The sequence below is a fragment of the Copadichromis virginalis genome, linkage group LG2 (genome assembly GCF_057382275.1).
Source record: "Copadichromis virginalis isolate Kocher_CV1m ecotype Utaka linkage group LG2, C_Virginalis_male_GT1.1, whole genome shotgun sequence".
In the NCBI taxonomy this organism is placed as follows: domain Eukaryota; kingdom Metazoa; phylum Chordata; class Actinopteri; order Cichliformes; family Cichlidae; genus Copadichromis; species Copadichromis virginalis.
Window position 1 is genome coordinate 5996906 of NC_140619.1, and position 27210 is coordinate 6024115.

The 27210-nt window shown below is 37.8% G+C and overlaps 2 protein-coding genes across 2 annotated transcripts; one reads left to right on the forward strand and one right to left on the reverse strand.

Moving 5' to 3' along the window:
* Nucleotides 1-846: 846 nt before the first annotated feature.
* On the reverse strand, nucleotides 847-9236 carry gask1b (golgi associated kinase 1B). Its single transcript, XM_085469253.1, has 4 exons — nucleotides 8226-9236; nucleotides 7081-7298; nucleotides 5448-5674; nucleotides 847-2838 (listed from the first exon to the last, which is right to left on the reverse strand). Exons 1-4 carry the CDS (start codon nucleotides 9109-9111, stop codon nucleotides 2631-2633), a joined length of 1539 nt encoding a protein of 512 aa, XP_085325379.1. The 5' UTR covers nucleotides 9112-9236; the 3' UTR covers nucleotides 847-2630.
* A 1044-nt stretch (nucleotides 9237-10280) lies between these two features.
* tmem144b (transmembrane protein 144b) lies at nucleotides 10281-16625 on the forward strand. The gene is made up of 12 exons (XM_085435358.1): nucleotides 10281-10356; nucleotides 10471-10644; nucleotides 10803-10925; nucleotides 11754-11853; nucleotides 11969-12049; nucleotides 12197-12275; nucleotides 12459-12538; nucleotides 13134-13252; nucleotides 13454-13573; nucleotides 14925-15022; nucleotides 15847-15900; nucleotides 16123-16625. Exons 1-12 carry the CDS (start codon nucleotides 10281-10283, stop codon nucleotides 16204-16206), a joined length of 1188 nt encoding a protein of 395 aa, XP_085291484.1. The 3' UTR covers nucleotides 16207-16625.
* Nucleotides 16626-27210: the final 10585 nt, after the last annotated feature.

A 27210-nucleotide genomic window follows, 5' to 3' on the forward strand; every position in this document is an offset into this window, starting at 1 on the left:
TTCCATGCCCCCATGGAAACAAGACGAAGAGAACTTGTGATAAGGAGAGGAGGTGAAGACAGAAAATGCAACTTTAACATAAACAGAGCAAAAAGGTTGGTTCACACAGTGTAAACAAGTGTGAACCTGACAGAATAACGTTATACATTCAACAAGTCATTCCTGAAGATAAGCCTTATAAGCTTTCCTAAACCTCTGCACAAATGATCCTCTTTATTAGCTAATTTAAAGCACAAACTGTTTCTCCATGTGTTTGTTACTGTGAAAAAGAAATGTATATGCTTTTTGCCTACTTGAAGAGACTTTAACTTAAGAAGCTACCTGTAAAGGCTTGATCTGTATTACTATAAACATGTTTTTGTTTTGTACACTTATATTACCAAATGTAGGTACAGGAGCAAACTGTTCCAGCTCTTGCTGGAGGGGTTTTTCTTGGACAAACATCCAGAGGCATAAAACCCACTGACAAACTAATGCAGGTGCAAAGGGTTAAAACAACAGCACAGTGAATGCGAGGCACGAACAGGAGAAAATAGCCCACAAAGCCCTATCGACTCTATTTCTGAGAGCACAAAGAATAGCGTTTACAACAGCTTGAAAAGCACACTCCGCACTCTGGATCGGATTTCTGAGCCACAGACTATTTCTGTCTGGGCCTGATTGATATCAAGTAGAAATAGGTAGGAAAAATGTATTTGCTGATAAATGTTATAGATAAAATTTTATTATGATAACTCTTTGATTGTGGCTTTGTTATCTAAGACAAAATCATTTTCAAACCATTTCTATAATCACAGTAAAACATAATTATGTTTATGCATAACTCACTCAAGAAATATAACTCTATCAGCAGTAGTTACTTTTATTGATGTATCCCATGTTCGAATTGCACTACCAAATACAAAAAGAAAGCACATTTAAAATAATAGTGCATATACACTCATGTGAAAAAGAAAGCTTTCTCAGGACTATGAAAAACTGAGTACACCCTTACTGCTTCCCGAGGAATTAAGATGGTAAGCAGCCTCCAGGTGCTGCTAATCAAATGCACTTGATTAAATGATCATCACCAAGTGTCACCACCATTATAAAGGCAGAAGTCCCTAGTCTGGAGCATTCAGATTTGTATAAGCACAATGCCATAATCTTGTATGTTCATGACCTGTTTAGAACGATTGGCAGGAAAAAAGCCTTTTTCTTCTAAAAAGAGCACATCAGCACAGCTGAGGTTTGCAAAGTTACATCTGAACGAATTACAGGACATGTGGAACATCTGCACTAAGTAAAAAAAACATCAGGAGAAGCATTTCATACCAACCATGAACTACCAACTGTCATGGTGATGGAGGGGTTATGGTTTGGGCTTGTTTTGCATCTATAGCAGCGATCCCCAACTGCCGGGCCACGGACTGGTACCGGTCGATGAGTCCTTTGGTACGGGGCCGCAAGAGTTGAGGCTTGGGTGTGAAATTTATAGTTTTTATCGTTTTTTTAGCATTTTTTTTTTATCGCTTTTATCGTTAACTCAGTTCCCCTGGGTCTTTCCCCATGTGTTATGAATAAATCTTTTTTTTTTTTTTTACACTGGTGCTGTTTTTTTGTTGTATTTATCGGCGTCACCTTACAGGCCGGTCCGTGAAAATATTGTCAGACATAAAATGGTTCGTGGCGCAAAAAAGTTATGGACTGCTGATCTACAGGATTTTGGATGCAACCTGAAATCACTGAGTGGCCCTGATCACTGTCTGTAGAACTGGCAGCTTGCACATCTGAAAAGTCCCATTCAGGGGACCCATTTTTGCATAGAAGGCCTTGAATGTATAAGCTAAACTGCATAATGCATATATTACAACAGAATGGTTTTGTATTAGAAGAGACTGGGACCTGAACTGGCCTCCCTGCAGTTCAGGCATTTCACCAGTTTCGATGCTTTCGATGTTCTATTGTGAATAAAATCTGTTTTGTTTTGTTTTTTAGATCTAAAACTTATTGCATTCTTTTTTATTTACATTTAAAGAGCTTCCAACTTTTCTGGAATTAATGTCGTATATATCAGAAAGCATTAGTCCAAGATTTTTGCTGCAACTTTCTACAAGGTGAACTATAGGGTGTTCTTGGTTTTTCACAGGAGTGCATGGAATCCTGTAAAAACTTTTTTCATCATCATTATCATTTTATGACTTCTAATTTTCACTTGATAATTTATAGTCACTGTGTCCATGCTCTAATTGTGACTATAAGTGCCTAAATAACTGGAAATTATAGGCAAGGCAAAGCTTCTTAACTTTTGTAAAAGAAATAATAATAATAAAGATATTTTTTTTAAAAAACCTAACAAAAAACAAAATAAGATTGTATTCAAGGTACACAAAGTTTAAAAAAAAAAAAACTCATTAAAGTCATTGTTATCAGTGCAGTGTGGGTTGTGTGACCCTAATTGAGCTTCCAGCTACTCAAAGAAGCATTAGCAAGTCCCTCATTGGAACTATGACCAAGCTATTGTGATATAAATTTAAAAAAATATCACACATCTGCTATTATTCTTATCCCAACCAACCTATAAAATGTTCGAGCATAAAGCCCCAATGTCTTCTAAAAGATTTAAAAGATTTATGAAAGATTTATCTTCATCACACATTCATTGATATCACTTTAATCCCATGGGCATTGATGTAGGTGAGGAGGACCTTTGCTCGCCTCTCGATAACATCAATTAGCTTGTCAATGCCCTGACGACCCCCTTGGCTTTCCCAGTATGTCTCGTCAAGGAACAGAGATTGGAGAAGTTTTTCCCTCAGTTTTCTGGTTTTCAGCACAGACACAGCTTGCTCTGGAAACCTAGAAAGGCATAAGAGGAAACAGGAGGAAGTGTAGTCACACTGTAATACTGTGCAGATTCTATACATTAAACATCCATTCGCTTCCGCTTTTCCTTTTCAGGGTCGCGGGGGGTGCTGGTGCCTATCCCAGCAGTCATAGGGCGAGAGGCGGGGTACACCCTGGACAGGTCGCCAGTCTGTCGCAGGGCCAACACACAGAGACAGACAACCACTCACATTCACTCCCGCATTCACACCTATGGGCAATTTAGATTTTTTAATTAACCTATCCACACAGGACTGTGGGAGGAAGCCGGAGTACCTGGGGAGAACCCACGCAAACATGGGGAGAACATGCAAACTCTAACCATGTAGCTATTTATAGGTTATTTCTAAGCCCAAACTCCCCAACAAGTTTCATCACATCTGACTTTCATTTTTGCAGAATGGAATTAGGCATGTCCAAAATGTAATTCTTCATAGATATGGTAAACATAGGTGGTGACATTGTGATTTAGCTAAACAGTTCCTGCAGTTCCTCTGGTCTGAAGATGCCAATGATAACAGAATGTTTCACTAAAGTCGACTATTAAATAAATTTGTGGAAGTGCCAAACCCATAAAAAATATTTAAGAGATGGCAAAATTAAATGTCTGTATTTTATACCAAGTGGTTATGACATGTTGTCTTTGTACATCAGCAACCTTGAAATCTGAAATGTTTTTGCTTTTTTCTTCTTGGCAGTAAAAACTGCATTTATACAATCACATAACTGGAGGTTTGTGTAACTAAAACATCACTTGAATCAAATGACGGGTTACTCATACTTTTAGCACATTGATGGGTTTTTTTGACATTTTAATAGCTTTTGAGTGGGTAAAAGCTCCCTTCATACAAATTAAATGAAAAGTGAGAACCGTATATCATGTGAAGCAATTGGACAAAGCCTGTCCTACTCTGTACGAGATGACTGTGAATGAACAATGGTAAAAGTTAAAGTGGTGCTCTTACTTAGAGATAGTGTTTTGTGATTTGACTTTAAGGTGCAGTTTTTGCCTGTCTAGAATCAAGATTCACCAGAGCCATGAACAGGTTGCTATTTATTAAATGAGTTTAGATTTTTACGCATTTATATTTTTCAGATAAACTTTGTATCATTACTGCTCAGAATTTGCTTAGAATAAAATGTCAAACATTGGTTATTTTGGCTTTGAGAAAAGTCAGCGAGATAACACCTCTTCTGATCTACATGAAATTAAAGTTCAAGTTCAAATTTTATTTACCACATGCAGGTTGCCCTGCAGTGGAATGAATCCGCCCCCGACCTTACACACACAACACAGACATCACATGGGGATACAAGTCAGAGAACGGTTGCATTACAGAAAACCACTGAAATGTACACTACAATTGGAAAAATAGATATTTATTGTATCCTATGATCTTTCATCGTCTTTTATTTAGAATTTAGCTTTTATGGCTTTATCTTACATGAATGCCAGAATGGAAGGTACATTTTTGCTGGTGAAAACAAGGATTCACATTATGTGTCACATTCATAAACATGTTCTTGCCATACCACAGATTCTCTGCTGTCTCCTTAGCGAGTCCCTGATTTATTGATCAAAAGGATGGATGAAATGAAAGGGATGCCTGTGAAGTGTACGTTTACAAATCCACATAGACCTGTGGTGCATAAAGCGATGTGTTCTCATCATGGGATGTCTAATAATGCAGAAGATGTCTTTTGGCATGTGTTTCTTCACAAACTGCACACTCGACCTGCAAACTACCATTTTTTTTTAACATTTAAAGTATTGTAACATTATAAGTTAGAATTGAAAATTTTAAATCATAAAGTACACTTTTAACTTTAAAGTTTAAAAATTCACAACCTGCAGTCACTGATTTGTGTGTGGGTTGGCCAATTACTGTGAACCAAATTCAGAGTTTCCGAGCAGATTTGGCATAGATCCCAGATGGAGATTTAAATATGCTTGTTGAGTGTGCTGGAAATTTTCAAATATGTTGTCAAGGGCGGAAATGAGAAAAACAGCTGCTGAAAGCAGCTAAATCCAGACTGTCCACAGATGTTCCTACTCTGTGTGGACATTTTTTTTATCTCAAAAAATAAGTACCAATACACAACTCAGGGTCATTGTTTTGAATGTTGTGCAGATTTTTTTCTTTTTTTTACAAATGTAGAAGACTGTCTGACAAATTATTACTTTTAAACAAGTTGATCTATATGTAAACAGCAAACTGGATTTACACAATTACTTGTTGCTTGCACAGTTTTCAGTGTGTAATCGTTTTAAAGACATTGAAGCTCAAACAACACTTGTAGTATAAACAGCAGCTTTATCACTTGAAGGACATGTTTCAGCCTCTGGCCTTTTTCTGATATATAATTATTTGTAAACATCTGATTGAAATTGATTTGATCTATAGCTCATAATAAACAAATCATATAATCTATTTCATTATTCAACACTGCATGGCCAAGGGATTAAAGCTGTATTTTAGGCTAGGAATATATAGTAGTAGGAATATATAATGTTTTTTTAAAACATTATATATTTAAACAGGTTAATTAATTATTAATTCATGTTAATGCTCCAAACTTACTCTTTGATTCCCGCCAACAGCCTGAAGTCCAAGTTGTCCTCATTACGGTCAAAGAATCCCTTGTTGTTGGTGAAGACCAGGTGTCTGGGGTTGTGGCTCCTGTAGATGATGTTTTCTAGCTGTATGTGGTTAGCATCTTGACATTTAGCATGGTAACCCAGTTCAATGCACACATCCTGCTGCCGAGGCCTGAACCCACAGCAACCCTGGTCCAGGCGGTTGTTAATCTAAAAATACAGTTCACACATTTCTTCATTAAATGTTTGGAGATGATATTTTGAGACTAAGAGTGCAGTTCAGAGTGGCATTCACAGAGTTTTCTTATTCAATGGGTTTTCTTTTGCGTTTTTATATTTTTAATGACAAAGGTAAGCACAGTTTTACTCTGAATGGGCTTACTTTGCATTTCTGATGATCTCTCTTTATCATGATCTAAATAATAATTTCATGAATAGATAACATTCAGCTGGCAGTGAAAGAATACAAACCTAGAGAGGGCTGGCAATTGCACTGACTCTATTGTACCACTAGTTTACTGGACATCAACATCAACTAGTCATGTAGACTGCTGAGTCACATGACTGTACAGGAAACTCACTTAAGTATATCAGGCTTCTCCACAGGGAATGACAACCCTATATTTAGCTACAGCCCTCATCCATTCTTAATCCGTTATGTGAAATCACTTGAGTTGTGGAGGTTTCAGACAGTGCTGTCAGAGTAAGACAAGCTGAAATGTCACACATAGATTTAGATGGGACTAAATGCTGCTCACAAGCGTGGTTTTCTAAGGCCTGAGGTTTAGGGTAACCTGGATGAATAAGCATTTGTAAGGCTTTGAATTGGACAAAAATGAAATAGATCCTTATTACCTTGCAAACAAGCATCCATGCAGCTAATAGTAATAAAACAGAGATTTTCCAGAGCTGTCACAGAAATACAAATGTTATTTGTAGCTTGACTTGATGAAAAATTAGAATTTATTAGTTATTCAAATATCTAAGACGATCGTCTGCCTTAACACTGTAGGGTGCTGGTGTGTTACATTTAACAGAAAACTCAATTGCCATAATAATAACAATAATATTAATAATAATAAAGTTAGACTAAAACTCATTGGAAGTTATTATTGGTTTTAAAATTTATTTTATTTGAAATATAAAACAAGGCAAATATATATATATATAGACATTCTCAGTTTCCTTCATGTCATGCTAGTTGTTGTTAGAGGAACTGTATGAGTTACATTAACTTTAGTGTGCAGGCATTTTGATCTACAAAACGAGAGGCTAAGTCAGAATTTAAAAAAAAGTACTTTTGTGATAAGAGAGGAGTTTCTTTTCAGTTCACTAATGTCTTTGACAAGATGTTTTGTAACAATGAGGAAATATATGTGAATGATCAAAGTTGTGCCACCATGACCTCAACAGACAATTTAACTTATAAAGATTGTCAGTGTTTCCGAATAAGTATTTTAAGATTCGTCTGTCTACTTTGGTTTGTAGTTCTCATAAAATGTGATTTACTGAGGCCTCCCATACAGGAAGCAAGAGCTCTCTTCAGCCAAATGACAATACCACTGAGAATTGTTTTTCTTAATCAGATATTGGAGCACATTTTCTTTAACAGTTACCTGTAACAAAAAGTCAAACAGAGCAAGTTTGCTCCATTCATAGTGATGAATTGCAGAGCAGCCAGAATCAGACTTTGGGCTGATGTTTTGTTGCCAACATCTCTGTTTAAGGGAGTTCTGGTACTCCCCCCATGTTAACTTCAAACTGGTCAAACCTGCAGCAAGGCCTGCTGGGTATAGAGATGCATCCCATGACACAACTGGACAGGACTGCCCATCTAAAGAGGGAGGAAAGAATAATTACATGCTTAGATTTTAGCAGCTGTTTCTGTTATTAACCAGAAAAAGTCTATAAACACTTTTTACACTCATGTTACCAGAACTTATTCCCTGCAATGATGAAGACTGTCCACACACCGATTATCATATTTGCACCCCAAGACCAAATAATGAACTAACTCATAGACATGTAAAAATATTTCTAAATGTATTATGCTAAAAATAAAAAGAGACAGACATTTCCCATAGATGGAAAAAAAATGGTTATGCAAGAAAATGAGGAAAGAGGGCAGAGGTATCCTGTCACTAGCTGAATATGGCCCCGAAATCTGTTTAAACCCTTGGGCTGACACTTTGTGACGTCATCATGTAAAATACATTATTTGCGCTATTTATGAAAAAGGAGGATGTTAGTACTTTTTGGTCCTCTCTTCCCCTGAATATGTGTATAAAATGTGTATTCCCTCAGTTTTTGTTCCTTCTTTACTATTAATGTTATAAAATGACAATGAGCAATGTGAATAATGTTTTTCCATTGAATATGAATTAGGATTAGGTAGTCTTGCTCAAAGACCTAAAAAAAAAAAAAAAAAAAAAATATCACATCCACGAGGACACAATGTGCAGGTGACGTTTTGGTGTCCACCCCCAAAGAACAAGGTTCTTCTTGATTCCAAGCCTGAATGAATCTGTATTTCACATAGACCCCATTAGTGGGTTAAGGTAACAAATAAACAGTTTTTATGGTATGGCTAATCTGTAGGTTGCAGTTTCTGTCGCTATATCAATAGATACTGTAGTGACATTTGCACAGTATTCTTAGCATGATGAAACCAGGCAATGTAGTTAGAATAACCATAAACAAAACCGTATATTTTTAACAAGTGTCAAAAAAGAAAACTTTGTCCATGTGCTTGATGACCTACCGTATAAAAAGCGAAACTTTCTGCTTACAGCTGGCAACGTCCTATTAAGCCCCAGCACTCTGTCCAAATGAAAAGCAAAAACCTCTGTGGTATCCACCGGGCTGTGGATGACTCCACATTGCCCTCCGCATACAGTGCTCGTTTTTGCGTGCTGTTGGTTCGCCTGTTGAACGTTTGTCTCACCCTCAAATATCAGAAGCGAAAGAGCGTATCCATGAGAGACTTCTTTCATGCGCAAAACTTTGGCATCCGCAAGAAAGCGCATGGTTTTCACATCCTGTGCGCTGAACCATGGTGGCGGCCTTTGACTGTATATTCGAATTGAACTAATCTGAGAGTCTGCTTCTTCATGTTTATAAATTTTATGGCTTATATCCAGTGATTTATAGTCAACATCCATGGCTTCCTTCCGTGAAGTTATGGGTGCAAAGTTGCGCTTAATTTGTAACGCATCCCCCTCCAAAGTGCGACGTTTGTCCTGGGTAAAAGACAGATTGGAAGACTTATTTTTTCTCCCTTTTCTCCTCACTTTGGGTCGGATTGTACCTCTTATATGTGCTGGTTTTCGACGCTTAGTTTTTAAGGTTATGTACACCACGTTGTAGCGAGTCGGGACTATGAAGCTCGAATCGTTCTGCAAGTCTAGAGAGTGTGGCTGGCCATCGTTGATCTCCAAATTATACAATCCACGGGTGTGCCGGTACTTCTCATCAATCCTTCGGCTCCGGTGCAGTTGCGAGTATCCAACTTGTGAAAACACAAAAAGCAGATAGATTACACAGACAGACGCAATTATCAAACTTCTTTTTGAAAGAGGGCACCTGCGAAAGTTGCCGGTCAGTTTTAGAATAGGGAAACTTAGCCAACAAAAGTCAGACTTCCCCATTAGAATTTATGTCATTATCACGACTTTGTCCTTTTTGCGACAAACTCTTACTGGGGAGGAGCGCAAAACTTCCGAGGATTTCTGTGAGTAGAATGGAGGGCACAACTGCGCAGTGAATGGAGGGTCATGCTTGGATACCACCCTTCTCGGAAATGAGAAGCAATTTAAACCTTATAGTTTTTTCTCTCCTTCTCTTCAGGTACAGACTTGGCCAATGAGAGCCTAAATTATCAAGTTTTTGTTTTTTAATTAATAATTCAGCCCCGAAAATAAAACACACACAGGCCATGTGATATTCAAACTTCATCAAGTGCACTGCAATATCCCTAAATTAACCTTTGATATTTCTATGTCACGCTATTAAAATCCACATCGAAGCCCATTAGGGTACACCACAACTCCTTATGAAGGTTTATAAGGGGTAATGTAAACGTGTTTTTGAACTTACGCGAGATATAGACATATTTTACAAAAACTGAAATAAGGAAGTTAAGCACTACACAACATATTAACTAGGTTGAAAATGAAATAGTTTAAAACTAAATATTTGATCGCTACATATTATTTGTATGCGTTTCAGGCGACATCTGGTGGTATACTGTCCTAATTCTTCATGGCAACTCCCAAAGCTGTTTACGTTGTGGAGACACAATAGCAGTAAAAAATTTCCTTAGGTGTTGGGAGAATGTGGGGTGGGCGCACCAGTCCACTTAGCCTACAGGATTTCCTTTTCTGAATTACAATAGTTGTGACCAGAGCTCGTCAATATAACTACAAGTGCTGTTTTCCTTGTCATTCATGGCCGACAAAGAGTAGGCCTAAACTAGACGATGTATAGTTAAAATAAATGTGTGTATATATATATATATATATATATATACACACTGTCGGCTATATATAAGCAAATACTATAAACAGCATTATTTTAAATGTCATAAGATAAATTACTCCAGAAAACAGACATGATAACAAGCCCTCATGGTTGTGTGTTTTCTTGTCTGTAAGTATATGCATATATGCGCTACATCCTCTGCAGCTGTTGTGTTACAAAGTGATTAGATAACTGGCAGCACCTGACTGACTTACCACTGCAGACACAGACAGCCTCCAGCAGTTTTTAATGTTGTAGACCTGAATTATCAAAAGCAAAACAAATATTCTGTTTTAACATGCTCCAAGCAAAATCCTTACTTTTTCTTTTATTCGTCTCTGCCTTATTGATTGCGAGCTGTCATATCGCTGAAGGTTTGTAAAGTATAATTGGTCTGTGATGAATAGGGGCTGCGTGTGGTTGCATTAGGTTAGTTTTTGTTTGAAGTCAGATTTGTTCTTTAACCTCTTGCTGTAAAAACTTTACAGGTGCAGAAGATGGCTACAAAAATGATGGAACCGGTGAACTGGAATCATTTAACATTACTTTTAACTCATCTAGGGCTATCTCACATTTTGCCTATGGAATTACTGCAAATATGGCTGCTGTATTTTTGTATGGAAGCAACTTCGTTCCTGTCAAAAGAGTAGAGACTGGCGATGGTGAGCATATAATTGTTTATTTTTCTGAGAGTTTGGATATTCTTATTTGTGTTATTTTTGGACAAAAGCTCCATTTTAAATGTTTACTTTCCAAGTGAGGAAAATCTACACTATTTTGCAAAGTTTTGAGACCATTTATCTTTGTGTTTTATTTACAGGTATGTTTTTTCAGTGGGTAACCTGTGCAGCAATATGGGTTGTATCTATGTTTGGAGACTTGATGCTTCAGTCACCCAAGTTCTGCCCATTTGCAATGCTTGGAGGTGTGCTTTGGGCCACAGGTATTGTGGAAGTTGAGGGGGGGGGGGGGGGGGGTTGTTGTTGTTGTTTGTTTGTTTTTTCTAATTTAACAACAAATAGTTTAATGCCAAAGGTTCCGGAAACTGGACTCTGGTGTCCAGCAGGATGTTGTTCTAAAATTAGGTTATTGATAGTCCCTTGTTGGACATGTGAACAGTTTTAGGGGTGAAATCAGTGTGACCCAATTTCATGCTTTAAATTCATAATGCTATGTGCTTAACGTTGAACAGATCAATGGGTATTTAGAGTGCAATACAAAATGTCCCTAAAACTTTTGTAGTGGCGAGTATTCATTAGTCATGTTGTTAAACAACAAACTGTTCAGGGAATAGTGTGACATAGTTGCTGAGGCAAGAACTGGGACATTGCAGTTCTCCAGGGTTTTCAAATTTGCCAGATCAAAACGTTTTTTAAAAAAATGAATTTAAAATGAATTGAATTGAAAGCTGCTTCATCATAATCTTTGCCATACCTTACTAGACAGAATCAAGTGCCACAGATGGACACAGACTGTTTGTTTCATGAATATCTCTAAATATCAGATATTCACTAGATCCTCATTCAGGTTTGATAGCATTTGATAGTCGATGAGGGTAGATGGCTTGAGTATGAATTGAGGCTGGGGTTTGGGGAAGACTTCAGAGGGGACTGGGAATGGCTCCTGGGTCAGTTAGACTCCACGTACTAATGAGAAGTGAATAAATAAAATATATTTTTGCATTCAGATATAGCAATGGAAATGGTGCAACCCTAACTTTGTCAGTAACATTTACATGTTAACTTCTTCCATCTATCCATATGGTCTACAGGAAATGTAGCAGTTGTTCCATTTGTTAAAGCTATTGGCCTTGGTCTTGGCATCTTAATTTCGGGATCCTCTAATTTGTTGATGGGCTGGGCCAGTTCAAGGTGAGTTGAGTTAATGGAATGTACACTCTGGATTGTAAATAAAATAATCCTGTCTTTGCATGACTTGGATTGAATGAAAAATAACTGAATTGGTCACTGATTGTGTCTGTCCTAGATTTGGCTGGTTTGGGATTGCTGCACAGAACGTTTCACATCCAATATTAAATTATTGTGGAGCTGGGTTGTGTCTGCTAAGGTAAACCGCGTTTGGAATTGTAATGACCCAGCCTGTGTTGTTTATTTACCCCCACCCAAAAACAGTGATGGCTACTGTCTGCTGCTGTCATTTTTCAAACCATATCAGCTGGATGTACATGACACTTTTTTTCCTCCTTTGATTCAGTGGGCTGATCTTTTTCTTTGTGAAAGCGGATGTAGAGCTACTTCACAGTTCAGAAACAATTCCATTACTGATTGACAGAGTGAGTGTGTCACTGACTTATTTTTATCAGCTTGTCGAAGTAGGTTGATTTTAGAAAATACTTTCTTTTTATTTTCTTCCTATTCACTCAAGGCAAAAACTACTTTGTCTTAAAGCCTGTCATCACTTTATCATGTATTTTGTGTGGTGTACATACAAATTGGGTCGATGATTCTCTTTGCAGAGAACAAATTCAGGAAGCTATGGACAAAATTCCTCTGAATCCTGGATCGACACTATTGGACCAAAGAGCAAACGATTCATGTGAGCTCATCTCAATAGGAGCCTCTCAGATGTGTGCATTATTACTATTAGCATTTTTCATTGCTGACAAACAATGGCTACAGCAGCCACTCTGTCATGGATTTTAAATCATAGATGAATGAATACAATTTTACGCTTTTTAATTATTGAAAAAGTAATAAAAAGTAAAACAATTCATTTACATTGCATCTTTTAAATGAAGGTCTTAGTTATTTGTTTAGAAGCTGCCTGCCAGTGTGGTTTTTAGGTGTAACAAGTTTTAAGTCATGACTAAAAACAGTTTCACACATGACAACCTTGCTCTTACTGTGAGTTTTTGTTTTAGCAGCAGAAAAAGACTTAAAATGTGAGCACCAGGCTGTAAATGTAGCAGTCACAGCCGATATTCAATAAATGTAAAAAAAAACAGAGTGCAAAAATAACATCACTTTTGTGCAGTGTTTTCCTGCATACCCATTTACCCAAGCACTGTCAGTTTTTATCGGCTCTTTGCAATATCTTGGAATTAACCATAGAAATTGAATGATGTATCAGTGGAGATTTAAAATGCATTCTTCATCCAGTTCCTCAATGTATTCTGCCTCCTTTTCACCAGTGGTTTTCTCCTTGCTGTTGTGGCGGGCCTCATGTATGCTTTCTCCATCATACCGGTCCTGTACATTAAGAGCAATTCTGTGCACCATGACAGCATGTTCTATGAATCCAGTGTCTATGGTATGTTTTCTACTCAGGTACCACTTTATGCTGCACTTTTTTTTTTTTTTTGCAAAGCTGGCTTGAAGGAAGTATTGAAGAAAATACATTTATCATAGATATAAGGATGGATCCAGTTGCTGCTTGATGAAATACTAGTCCCTCCTGAGAACCAGGTGTAATATTTCCAACTTAATTCCCGTTTCTATCTTTCTATCACAGATCTCGACTATGTTCATGCACACTGCTGTGGTATTTTCATTGCAAGCACTGTGTACTTTGCCATCTACTGCGCTGCCATGAATACAAAGCCGAAGCTTTACTCCAGAGCTGTACTTCCAGGTAGAACATTATTTCTGAAAAGGCACTCTTCCAAAGCCTATTGTATGACCGTGATCTTTAGTAATTAATGATTGGGCTGCTTGGAACAAATTTGGAATTCTACTCAGGTTACTGAGTGATGATTTATTGTGAACAAGCAATCAATGTGTTTCCTTGAAGAGACTGAATTTATATTTTTAAATTACTCTAGCCTTTTTTTTCTCCAGTGTTTATGAACATGCACTTTGTATGAAAGCTTTCAGTAGCCGTTTTGTTTTTTGTTTGTTTTTTTTTTCCTTTCCCATGACTGGAGGGGGGAATGTCAGTCCAAATTTTTCTAAAATGTATATTCAGTGACATGAAGTTTAAAGTTTGTGTGTGTGTGTGTGTGTGTGTGTGTGTGTGTGTGTGTGTGTGTGTGTTTGTTTGTTTTTTTAATTGTTTTCTCAGCGTTCCAATTTTGAATAGTTACATCACATAATCGCAAAATTGTATGTATGGCAAAAAAGTGGAAACAAGCTTCCATAGTTTTGTTTACTTTCTCTGAGTTCAGGTTCACACCCTACTTGTATACTGGCAGTCGATCAGCGTCACCCTGTTATTACTACTTATTGTGCCAGGTTGCCCTTTACTGTCACTTTTTCAATGGTCAGGGTTGTCAGATGGACTAGACACAAAAGGTAAGACTTTACCCAAAAATACACAGCAGGTCAATCTTGTGGGAAAAAAATCTTTTAAAGCTAATTTTAACCTCTTCCTGTGTGGTTTTGGTATGGCAGGTTTTTGTTTTTTTGGGTTTTTTTTTTTTGTTGTTTTTTTTGGTTAAATAGTATATTTTATGACACCCTGAGATGTGTACCTTTTTAGAACCAAGCTAGTTCCAAAGGTACATAGAGAGTAAAAAATGTGGGGGTTAAGAATATTAGAGTGAAAATGGTGAAAATGTCAAACAAAAAACCCTGAAGCCTTGGACAAAGTACAAAACTAACAGATTTCTATAATGTGTCATACATTTCTCACAGAAGGGAGAGCAGTCTGGATACATTTTGTGAATTCTTTCCCTTGAGTAATGTAACCTGTGTACAATTTTATACTGAATTAGGCAATGACGGGAATTAACAAAAAGCATATTTATGTTGCGTAAGACCTCCTGCCAACAATCTTCCGATAGGGAGATCATATAACGGCATGTCACTTGTCCTGTGGCGACTCATAGACACACACTGTGTTCATATTGCTAATCTCTTATTTTGGTTTTGTTTTGTTTTTTCCTTTCTAGATCAAAGGAATCATAGGAATGTTGTTTGTTTGTTTGTTTTTAATGCATTTTTACTCAAACATAAGTACCTTACGGTCTCCTCTTGCTCTTCAGGTCTGTTGTCTGGACTGATGTGGGCAATTGGGACATACTGCTGGTTCCTGGCCAATAACTACCTGAATTCTGTCATTACATTTCCAATTGTCACAGTGGTAAGTGCAACATATTCTGACAGCTGGGAGGATTCAATTAATAAGTAAAACAATGAACATTCTGAAACCACTTGGACTGCAGATTGATATTGAAGGTTTTCACATTGTTCTGCATTACATGAATATTTTCAAAAGAAGTTGGATCTAAAATACTGACAGCATTTTAAGGGTGTGTCAGAGAGACTTAATTTATCCCCAAGGGCAATTAAGATGATACCTTGTCGACCTTGTTTTGTATACAATACAAAAACATCACATTGGGGAGACAGGTCAGGCTAGGTTTCACTGACCGGTCGTTAGCACGAGCAGCGACCCAAACTGAAACAATGGAAAATGCACAACATGAGGAAAGAAGAGGGGGGAAGAAAAAAAAAAGAAAAAAAAAACTCCCCCCAGAATGAACTCCAACAGGGAGATCAGTTTGACAACAGGGAAAAAAAAAAAACACCTGAGCACATGGATCATGACATCTCACAACACAGAAGACATAAGCTATTGAGCTACGATTTGCAGCTTTCTTACCAAATTGCATTTCCCCAGAAGCAATGTAGCTGGGGTAAAGCATGTTGCAACAAGATCAATTAAGTGTATCCTTCATACATGGAAAAAGCCATTAGGGCTTAAATATCATAATCTAGATTGTCTATTGCATTGAACCTTTAGTGAATGTTCGATGTGTATGCACAGCATAAAGTGCTAAACGGATCAGACACTGTTGGAACAAATGGCTAACCCATTTATATCCTGTTCTTTTAAGCTGGTACTTTAGTTTCATCAAGTCAATGGTCTAAGCTCAAACAGCTTGTTTGGTTTCCTTTCTTCAGGGCTATGGTCTGGTTGCTGCTCTGTGGGGGTGCCTGGTGTTTAAAGAGATTAAGGTAACGATCAAAATATTAGCTAGTCTTGTTTCTTGACTGTACAGTAGCTCAAAGGCTTGCATGTAAGTGTGCCGTTTACAAAGGGGAGATTCTAAACAATATCAAGTTAAACTGCAGTTGATCAGGAAGGCATTTACCATCCCAAAAGGAGGAATTTTTAATTAAATGTTTCTGAGAAAAATCATCCTCAGATGATTAACTTCTCCCACTTTCTTTCCGCAGGGCTTGGCGAACTGCCTGATCTTCTCATTGGCCTCATGTGTTGTGCTGACCGGATCTGTGCTGACTGCCATATCAAATCTCTAATAATGCAGAACAGTCAAACATCTAATTTTCTCCATTTTTGTTTTCTGTATCAGTGAGGAGAAAAGGCAGTGTTTGCTTTTTATAAATGCATTAAATCATGTTTAGAAAAATTGAAATATAATTATAAACTTTTTTAGTTGCATAGCAGAAACCTTATGCTCTGCAGTTAACTGTTAGGAAAATATTTAAAGTGGATTTGCGTCTGGACCTTGAAAATCTATTTGGTTTGTTACTAACAAATAAATAGCACAAATGTCACATTTAATGCATCACACAGCAGCTGCTGTTTTCACTGGCTTTTCCAGCATTGCAGAGGTTGTGTATATATGCCACTGAGGTCTACTTTACAGATGTAAGAAAAAGATGGTTAATGCTAGACTGAATACTGCAAAATTGCTATTAAAACACTTGAAATTCCACCAATAGCATCTCTCACATTTCCTGGGGTTTGTATGCAGAAAAAGATGGTCAACATGATGTGCTTGATTTCTGGGATGGAATAGCTTTTTCTGGGATGGAATAGCTTTTTCTGGGATGGAATAGCTTGGGGTTGGGGGGGTCAGAACATGCATACTTCATAGAAGTGCTTTTATGGCTTCATTGGACAGGTACAGTGAAGACTGACATGAAAGCAGAGGCCAAGGAAGAAAGAAGAAGATCTGCATCAAAGGGCCGCAGAGCAGACTCAAATCCGGGCTAGCTTTTAGCCATATGGCTGCCTCCTTTTTCCACTGAGCTAAACCAGCGCCCAGAAAATGTCTTTCTGAAAGTGCTAGATTAAACTAAACAATAAACATGATTTGTAGAGATTGATACTGGCTTTAACATGCCACACTAATGCTGACCTTTTATTTTAATGATTAAAATGTTACTATATTACTTATAACACCAGATTTTAGAACTCTGTCTAGACAAACATCTGGTGACACCAGCGATCAAAATCGCAGTCCTTGAAAGCAGAGGCAGACATTTGATACAGGGCTTAGCCCTAAAAGGTAGTATGCACATGGGATTGCTTTTAATTAAGCAGCAAGGCAGAACAAAATCAGGGCTGTATCAAGATACGAGGACTATACCCTAGTGATGTGTGGATCGATCCTGAAATATCGATTCCTCCGATACCAATCATTTATGTTCTAGAATCGATTCTCACATTAAAATATCGATATTTTAGTAATTTAGGGTAAATTTGTAGTTTATCATTAACAGGAACACAGTGAAGAAACTATAACATTCTGATTGTCTACATTCAAAGGAACTACTTCCTCTTCCGCCTTTCATAGTCATGTGCAAAATATGGCTGTATAGGGCTTTGGAGTTGACGTCAGGCCGCAATGTGTTGCAACCTGGCGTGCGCACTCGCAACAATGGCTGAGCGTAAACGGAGTAATCTGTGGACGTATTTTACCTCCACAAACAGCCAAGGCGCGGTTTGCTATACATGCGGCAAGACAGTGAGGTGTTGTGGCAACACTACTAACCTCGTCAAACACCTCAGAGTAAATCTTATCACAGAATATGACAAGTGTATGTTCAGGCGAACTGAAGAGGAGGAGAGGACAGGTTTTGCTAGGGCGAGACAGACATCTCTCACGGGGTCCTTTAGTGCTGCAGGCAGGCAACGTTTTCAAATAGCGCACAACTTCAAGTTTTATTTCTATATGATAATTCTGCGTTATTAGGCAATAAGAACAAGTAGTCTGATGTCCTGTAATCATTATGAAGCTATATTATTATATTATTTTTACAATTACATAATACAATAATATATGAAATACAATGAAAGTTTTTGTACAAAGTATCAGTATCGGATCAGTATCGTCGATACCACCCTGAATTTTACTTGGTATTGGATCGGAAAGTAAATCAGTGGTATTGCACATCACGACTGCTAGCTAAAACACCGGTGTCGACACATAAGGTGCTGTCATAGCCTGTCAACGACATTGATTAGCTGCGTATATACGAATCGCATTATTGGCTGGACTATGGGATAAGGTGACATCATTCTAATCTCATACGGGAGCAGCCACACACTTACTAACACTGCAAAACAGAATTGTTAAAGTATTCATTTTAGTTTCAATTCAGGTTCGATTTTTTTTATGTGTGCAACGCAGATTTTCTGTGCGCAGAGACTGTGCCAGCAGTGCGCAATTGCGCACGCGGGCAGCTTAGTGGGAACATTGATTCATAGTATAGGCCTCATCTGACTGACACAAGTTCATTTCCTTACTCAGAGCAGCGTGAATTAATGTATAGAGTTTTAGGTTTCTACAATAAAACAATGAAATCCCAGTTTTAGCTTAATGTTTTAAATGCAACTTGATCTCTTTTATATTGAATCAGTAGTCGGTGTACTAAATGGCACAATTATGTTGCAGCTTAGAATATAATCTACATCTTTCTGCCTCTGTGAATAGTAATGCAGCTCTCATATTGTAATAATGTGAATATGTGAGCGATGATGTGATTGAAATGAGATTGTGAAACTGAATTGTTTTTTAAAGCAAATTTTTTTTTCATATATGTATGTGCTGTGAGCTGAACATTTCATGCTTAAAGATGCTCATAGACCATGGATCATCAATCTCGGTCTAAATCGGAGTCCACCTTGGACAGATCCAAAGCAAAACAGTATCAGGCTTGGATCAAACTGGGATCCAGTCCTCATTATGAAATAGCTCACCACTTCAGTTTGTTATTGAATTATTAAATGTAGCAGTAACATGTAGACAGTTCTATAAAAGTTACGTTGGCTTTTAACGTTAAAAGTTTATCTTCATTAAAAACCTGGATTTTAGCTACAAGTTAAACACTACACTGCTACTCCAATGAGGAGTAATTTGCCAAAACATCTCTCTTAATATTACTTTCTAGTATCAGCTGATGTTTGCTGGAGCCACGGCTGTAAAAGCTGCTGGTCATGATATCTGTTTGGATATGTGGTGAGATGGAAACATGAAGATGAAACCAGGAGATGTCCTTACTGAATCATCAGAGCTGAGCAGGTGATGGAGAAACAGGTTTACCTTTTAGGTGACATGAATGAGTTGAAGGGAAGTTATGATCTGTTTCTGAGAGACAAATAACACCAGGATCCTTTTCTACATAGCTGACGGCAGGTAACTGTGCAGGGGCGGGTCTAGCAAAGTTTTGCCAGGGGGGCAGGTAGGGCATTAGCAGGGAAAGGGGTTACGTCATTTTAAAACTGAATAAATAATTATCTGAATCTTACAACAAAAGTGGTCATCTGATTAAATGTATAGAAATCCATTATTGTATATAGTAACTAAAAAGTCTAATATACACCCCAGTAAGCTATAGTACTTTTTCCTTTGGGAAGGTACTATCTGTGCAGTCTGCAATTAAGTTGAAGAAAGATGTTGAATCTATTTAATTGTTGTGGAAAAATAATTGATTTCTGTGCATTTGTTTTACACTTGCATTAAATTAAAGTTGATTACATCGATTAAGGGCGGGGGGTTGTTTCCTAATATTTTTGCTGGGAGTTGGCAACCCTATTAGTTAGGTAGGTAAGTACTCTTTAAAATACCAGAATAGGGAGGATGGTGTAGGTTCAAATTTATTAGATTGATCAGTGTTGCTGAACTATAAAATGTTTTGGGTGCAGTGTATTTTTTGCATACAGGTATAACAGAATAGCTTCTGTCTCTTGTTTTTTAAAACTTGAGTATGAACTTTAAATTAAAAAGTGGTATCTTGCCATCTCTAATTTTTATTATGACTTTTTCCTGACCTCATTTTTTGCAGACTGCATGCAGCTGTATTCCATACAATTGGATTTTCTCTGCTGATTGGTGTTTGCACCTAACGAATTTCTATGTAAAGCCATGTAATTTTTTCTTCCTTCATCTGGAATGTGCTGATGACTGATCATAACTGAGATTAAAAAAATGAAATAGAAGTTTAATCATTAACCTAGAGCTGATTAACTCAGAGAAAAGCTAATTAGAGTAAGTCCACCAAACTGTGAGCATGTTCACCTTGAGTTAAGCTTTCGTGAGTAGAGAAAGAAAGCCATCATCAGTGGAGCTCACTTGGTAACAGGCAATGGCGTGTCCAGCGGGGTGGCCTGGGGGGGCACAGGCCACCCCCCAAACCAGACTGGCCACCCCAGGTGCCACCCCGAAGCTAAAACAATAAAATTCAATTAAATATCAAATGTACGATTACGTTTTCGTAGTGAAGCTCAGATATCCGAGTGTAAGTGAATGCAGCATCGGCAAAGGAAGGAGAAAGACAGCACCACAGAAAGCTATTTTCCGGCGAAAGAAAATGATGAGAGAATAAATGTCCTGGTAAGTAATATTAAGTTTGTTGAGTTTAGTAAACTTCGGTGAAATTAGAATACCAATTTTCTTTTCCATGTTTAACCATTTACAATTTGATGAAATGTCATCTTTGACTGATAGTCGTTCTCTTAAATAAATTCTAACAACAGCTTATCACACTTAAACGTGCTGCTGTTGTTTATCCGCTGGTCTCCTCTTTCTAGCGCAAAGTGGGCAATAAACAAACAAGAAAGACGGGACTTGCGGCAGAAAAGCCGATCAGCTGATCATTGATCAGTTTCATGTTTGAGGTAATAACAGGAGAGGAAGGGGGAGAGAATGAGAGAAGTAGATGCAACTGCACAGCAAAGACAGAATAACTCCAGCTTTGTGTCTATTTTTTAATTCTAGCTGAAGTATGGGACAAATCGCTTCCTTTTCACCTCAATATGGAACTCCGATGCCCAGTCCAGCTGTGGCTCAATATCTCAGTTGTTAAGCTTAACGTGGAAATACTATGCAAACATCCAGGGATGAACTTACACACTTGCTTTACTTCTCTGGGATAGTTTTCGCCGAGATGAAATGCTGTGGTTAGGAAGCATGTAGCGAGGCTCCAAATGCTCCAACAGACCGCCGAAAGGTCTCGCAAACAACAGCCGCTCTATCACTTCACACATACTGCGCCGATGCGCCGAGCTGGGTTACGCCAAGTAGCGCGTTTTGTGAGGTGATTTTGTGATACTTCGGATCGATTACATTTTTTATTTCTCTCCAATATCCAATCCAGTAATTTAGGTCAGTATTGGACCCATATCCATACTAATATTGGATCGTCCATCTCTAATAAAAATCGTGTTGTCATGTCACAAAGATATAGTATATATTGTTAAATGACTGTATTAAGCTTTTCATCACAATTTTACTTAACAATGTGAAAATATCCACAAAATAAACACAAGGCTATATACAGAATAAAACCTCTGTCCCTTTGTTGTCTAAACAAAAATACCTGAATCTTTGTGAGCCTTTGAGCACTATCAAATGTAATCTGGAAGTGGGAAGAACACCTTTTGAATGGGAATCCCAGTGAGCTATAGGAAACAACATCAGCAGCTGCTGTTTTTCAAAAAGTGTTGTGTTGAATCCTGCTGTGCTTTGGTCATTCACACATCAATAAGTGTCATTCTCATCATATCATTCAAATGCCCCAATACTCCACAAATGGATTAGCATTTTAACTGGTTCAAAATATTATTTAGAGTTCCAGCTTCAGTTACATATTCAAGTCAAACCTAGTCATTTAGTATAAACAACATTGGCAAGGATAACAATAAAAATTATATATATACATATATATTATTTTTAAACACACACAATGGGAAATGGAAAGAATGGAAATGCCATGATCATAACATTCTGATTTATTAGGATTAGAAAATCCATCCATCCATTCGCTTATCCTTTTCAGGTTCGCGGGGTGCCCTGGAGCCTATCCCGGCTGTCTTAGGGCGAGAGGCAGGGTACACCCTGGACAGGTCACCAGTCTGTCACAGGGCTAACCATTGACACAGACAACCATTCACACTCACATTCACACCTGTGGGCAATTTAGTGTTTCAGATTAACCTGTCCCCTCTAACTCCATGTCTTTGGACTGTGGGAGGAAGCCAGAGAACCCCCGTAAACACAGGGGAGAACATGCAAACTCCACACAGAAAGACCCTGACCTAATGGTGGAATTGAATTCAGGACCTTCTAGTGAAGCAACAGCGCTAACCACTGTGCCACCGTGCTGCCTGGATAGAAAATCATGACCAAAATAAATAAATTAAACAATAAGGGCTATCAGAAACAAAGGCAATGTCCATTGTGCCAAAATGACTTAAAATGATATAATTTCTCATTCCTGCCTAGGGCTCTGACAAAGAGCTTCTTTCTTGATATTGCCTTTAGTGTGATCCATCTATGTAAAATTCTGCTAGCCATCTCACAGAAGCTCTTGTTAAAATGAAATTGGTTTTTTTGATCTGTTTCATTCATATGTGGTTTCAAGTACTGATGTAATTTCTTGATACAGTGACCACAAGCTCAGAGCCCCAATGACTGAATACAGGTAATTCTCTTGGGTCTGTCAAGAACAAAGATATCAAATTTGCTGATTCTGGAATAGCCTGTTGACCCTGGTTCTTACATACAGAGAATGGGAAACAGCAGTCAAATACTACTGCTACTAGTACTAAATCATTCTCATATTTTTATATAGTGTATATGCGATGCTGATATGTATTACCCTTGTTCATTTTATATATTTGTTTTTATTATAGATTGTATAACTATCTTTCCTTGAAATTAAATTCATAATATGAATAACATTGATTTTTTGCCGTTACTGATGTGACTGGGTCGGTTTCTGCTCAGCTGCAAGAGTAAAGGTGGACCAGAGCAGTTCAGCAAAAGGCAACTTTTTCTTTTACGTTAATGAAACACCACATATAATATTGTAGAATCGCCAGGTGGTTGGGGTTGATGCAGGGCTGCAGGGTGCATGACTCTAACACTGGAGACTGGGTTTGTATCCAGTATCGGTTTTGTGGTGAGAGATTTTTTTTTTCTACGTGAAGCCAAACCATGAACTTTCCCTTAGTGCGGTTAGTTTGAAAACGGTTGGAGTCCCTATTGAACAATATTCCAAAATGAGATTTTTGTGTCAAGATATACACATTGTATTCATAATTTAGTTTTTTAATGTGTATAAATGAACTTTGAAATATATTTTTTGTTGCAATTAGTTATGCGTTTTATGTAATCATAATTTGTATGACTACAGCTGACTTCTTGACTGAAGATAAAGTTTCTTTTGACCTTTGACCAAAATAAATTAGGTTTTGCCCGAGATCTGCTCTTTTTGTAGACTAGTGTTTGGCATTTATGCTTCAGTTAACAGGTCACGGTGAAAAGAGAAAGACATAATAGAAATGACAGATGACACAGGTCCCCTGGATGAGACAGGTTCTCACTGAGATAGATGACATTTGACTGGAATATTCTACCCAAACATTATGATTTTGTATTTCACATTTTTTATTTCATAGTATCAGACATTGCTAGTCTGCTCATGAGCTGCTGATAAGATGGATAAAATGTAAATGTTGACATTTTTAGTACAGATTCCCACAAAGTGTAGCACGGCACATAAGATTCAACACGAGTTTAAAGTACTTTGGGTTTGAACAAATGTGTATTTGTGACATGGACTTTTAATTTGAAACCCACTCTTCAGTCTGTGTTTGCTGAAGTAATAAATAATCAAATCACTGAATTGGTGAAACTGAGTTCAGATACTGTTTAATAAATCACATCTGTGAACAACCAAACCGTGTTAAGTTTAATTCTGGTGTCTTAGATTTTAATGAACAGTTTAGTTGAAACTTGTGATTTTTTTTATCAAGTATTTTTTTTCCAGGTCTAATAAAATGCAGCCAGAGCAGAAAGCTCAAAAACTGCAATTTCTTGACTGGAGGCTGAAGAGAGCAAGTGGCAGCCTCTATAGCTGTAAAACAAAGCCCCGACAGGCTCCCATGTTAAAATCACAATGACATTTACAACCTAGCCCCCAAAAAGCATTGCATCTACTGATAGTTTCCCATCAGCAACTGTGAATGGGTTTTCAGAACTCATTCACCTGGAAAAGGGTGTTTGGCTACGGCAACACTGATTAACAGGTGACCCAACAGCTGCTAGGGCTCATCTCCACTGTTTCCCTAAACTAAACTGAACTGGACCTTTTCACTGTGTTTGTCCAGTTGGTATTTTTTGGAGAACTGTTTGTTTGTCTGGAATGTAATATTACGGCTTGCTCTGTGGTACAGAGCATCCTAGAAGTAGTGATGTGCGAATCATGAACGAATCGTTCAATACTCGAGAATCACTTTACTGATTCATGAATCATGATTCACAAGCCCAACTGACTAATCCCTGTTGCTGTTAGCAGCAATAAATCTAGCTTATAATTAAAATTGTGGAAAAAAACAAAACATCCAGTATCTTAACAAAAAAATTTCTGCTCTGAAGTGGAAGAAAAAACCCTGAGTAGAAGCTCACATCAAGACAATAGCTCCTCTGTTCACAGTAGCATCGCTCTGCTAACATGCTAACAGCACATTTGAGCTACTCACCCCCTCCCTCCTGTGCTGAATCACAGAGCGAATGAATCACTCACTCACCCCCTCCCTCCTGGCTCACAGCTTCTTCTTCTTCTTGGTTGGCAACCAATGTTAAGGCGCATTACCGCCCCCTGGCTCACATCTCAGTGGACATTTAGATGAGAAAATATATATTTGACACATTTAAGGAAAATACTAATAAAATAAAAATAAACAAAATAAATGTTTATTAGGCAATTTTGATAGGAAATTGCTTAATTTTAGAAATGTTTTTGCTCTTTTTTGCTCTATAAAATAGTTGTTTTATTTTAGAATCATTCATCTTAGCAGTAGGATTTACATGAAAAGAGAAACAAATTAAGTTTGAGTGAAAATGTACATTTTTTGGACTCTCTGGTCAACTGACTCAGTGAATCAAATGACTCAAAAAACCCAATTCACTTTGGTGAGTGACTCATTAAAACTCGATTCAGTAAAAAGAATCAAATTTACCATCACTACCTAGAAGTTTGTGCTTCAACGTAAATTTCTACTTTTTTGTTAGTCCATTCTTAACTTGGCAGAAGACAACCTGATTGCAATAACTGGTTTAAAAAAAATACTTTTGGGACTCTTGAAGTCTTTGGGAAAACAGCTTTCTATCTTGATCTCACTAAACAGTTTCTCAATCGTTTTCAGTTTAAAATCGTTTAAATTACTTTTTGTAAATTTAGGTTATCCAGGTCATTCAGGCTAATTATTTATAAGTCTCAAGTCAGTGCAGTTTCACAGTTAGACCTACTTGCTTGTGGCTTTCAAATAGGCCTTCAGAAACCAGTTGGTGATGTCATGATAGCTACATCCATTTTTATACTTTCTACATAGCTAGTGTTAACTGATAAATTAGCACTCATCCATTTATCCATATAAGGTGACTTCTGGTTCATCAAAATGCAAAGTGAAAAACAAATGGGCAACTTCCATCTTTTATATTGTTTGTGAAAGCCAACCAGTGTATATTTTGTGTTACCTATATATAATATCTCAATTTGTTTGAAGATCTGAAACAATTAAATTGACGAACATACAAAGAAAATAGGAAATCCGTAAGGGGGCAAACACTTTTTCCCACTGCTGTACATTTGCAAATTTACGTACCTCTGTCTTACAATGGCCTCAAACACCCTCCAGCCCTCTCTGATCAATGCTTGCTGGGCTTAAATTCTAGCAGACAAGAATACAGCTTAATTTCCTTAAGATGGAGAATTTAGTCATGATATGTGGCAGTTGGTAGCTCACAGTGAACAAAAAGCTTTTAGGGTGCATTTAACTAAAGAAAAATTGTGCTCCTCCTGGACACCGAGGCATGTAATTGAAGGAGACTTTTGTCAAAACTTGAACATTATTTTTTAGGCTCCATGTTTTAAGCAAAGAGCTTTAGGTTGAAAAGAAATTTGTCACAATACTGTTATGCTCGTAAATAGGATTATCACACAGAGAGAATCCTATCCCTTTGGTGTTGTAAATCTTGGATAGGCTACACAGTAAAATGCTTTGTCAGATTGTTAAGGCACTTCCATTTCCACACACAGAGTTTGTAGAGTATGTGATAACACAGTAAAGATCTCTTAACAAGTGTTACGAAATCAGTTTCACCCCGGTTCTTTTTATTCCTCGGGCCTCCAGAGATGCACCGGACTCAGTAGTCATTTCACAAAACCTTTATTCATCTTTATTCATCTTCATTTAAGCATGCATTCTTCTAGAAGGGAAGACTTGCCAGGCCGGTGTCCCTCTGCAAAATCTTTCACTCCTTTGTCTGTGAAACACAGTTTTGTAGGAGCGACCCCATCATAAAACCCCCACAGTGTGCTGCAAACTCTGTGTCTGTGTCTATGTGCACGAGCACGTGAGTGCCTGTGTGTGTGCATACCCGTATGTCTATGTGAGTGCACGTGAGTGAGTGTATGCGCGCACCTGTGTGTATGTGTGAGTGCACGTGAGTGAGTGTATGCGCGCACCTGTGTGTGTGAGTGCACATGAGTGAGCGTGCGTGTGGATGTGTGTGCGTAACAGTTAAAGCACTATGTGCGTATATCTCTATGTACGTGCCTTCCTGAGGGTCATAAAAGTCCATCTCCCTTCCAAACCAAAGTTATTCAGTTACAAACTTTGAGACTCCCACCCAGGCATGCCCTGAGGAACTTCCACTCAACATTAACCTCTCTTTGTCTCACTTTCACAGTTCAAACTAGGGGAGGGTCTCCTAGAAATCTACTCCTAAGTTTATGACACACTCAGGCCTTAATTACATCCAGGTCAGTGTCTCTACAATAATTCTACATCCTATCTAACACAATTCTAAACTCTAAAATAGGCTACGCATATCTTCACTGTGCATGTGGGTGTAACTTTAACAGTTAAAGCACTGTGTGTGTGTGTCTCTGTGTACGTGACTTCCTGTCGGTCATAAAAGTAATCTCCTCACCCAAGCTACACCAAATTCCACTACACAACATAGAAAACAGAGTTAACATATTACAAACACTGAGACCCCCACTCTG

Coding starts and splice junctions, on each gene's coding strand:
- gask1b (XM_085469253.1), bottom strand. CDS start 9,111: ATGGGGAAGTCTGACTTTTGTTGGCTAAGTTTCCCTATTCTAAAACTG. Junction 5,675..7,080: donor TGTTTGACTTTTTGTTACAG/GTAACTGTTAAA, acceptor CTGTATTTTTAG/ATTAACAACCGCCTGGACCA. Junction 2,839..5,447: donor CTGTTGGCGGGAATCAAAGA/GTAAGTTTGGAG, acceptor ATGCCTTTCTAG/GTTTCCAGAGCAAGCTGTGT.
- tmem144b (XM_085435358.1), top strand. CDS start 10,281: ATGCTCCAAGCAAAATCCTTACTTTTTCTTTTATTCGTCTCTGCCTTA. Junction 15,023..15,846: donor CATTTCCAATTGTCACAGTG/GTAAGTGCAACA, acceptor TCCTTTCTTCAG/GGCTATGGTCTGGTTGCTGC. Junction 15,901..16,122: donor TGGTGTTTAAAGAGATTAAG/GTAACGATCAAA, acceptor TTCTTTCCGCAG/GGCTTGGCGAACTGCCTGAT.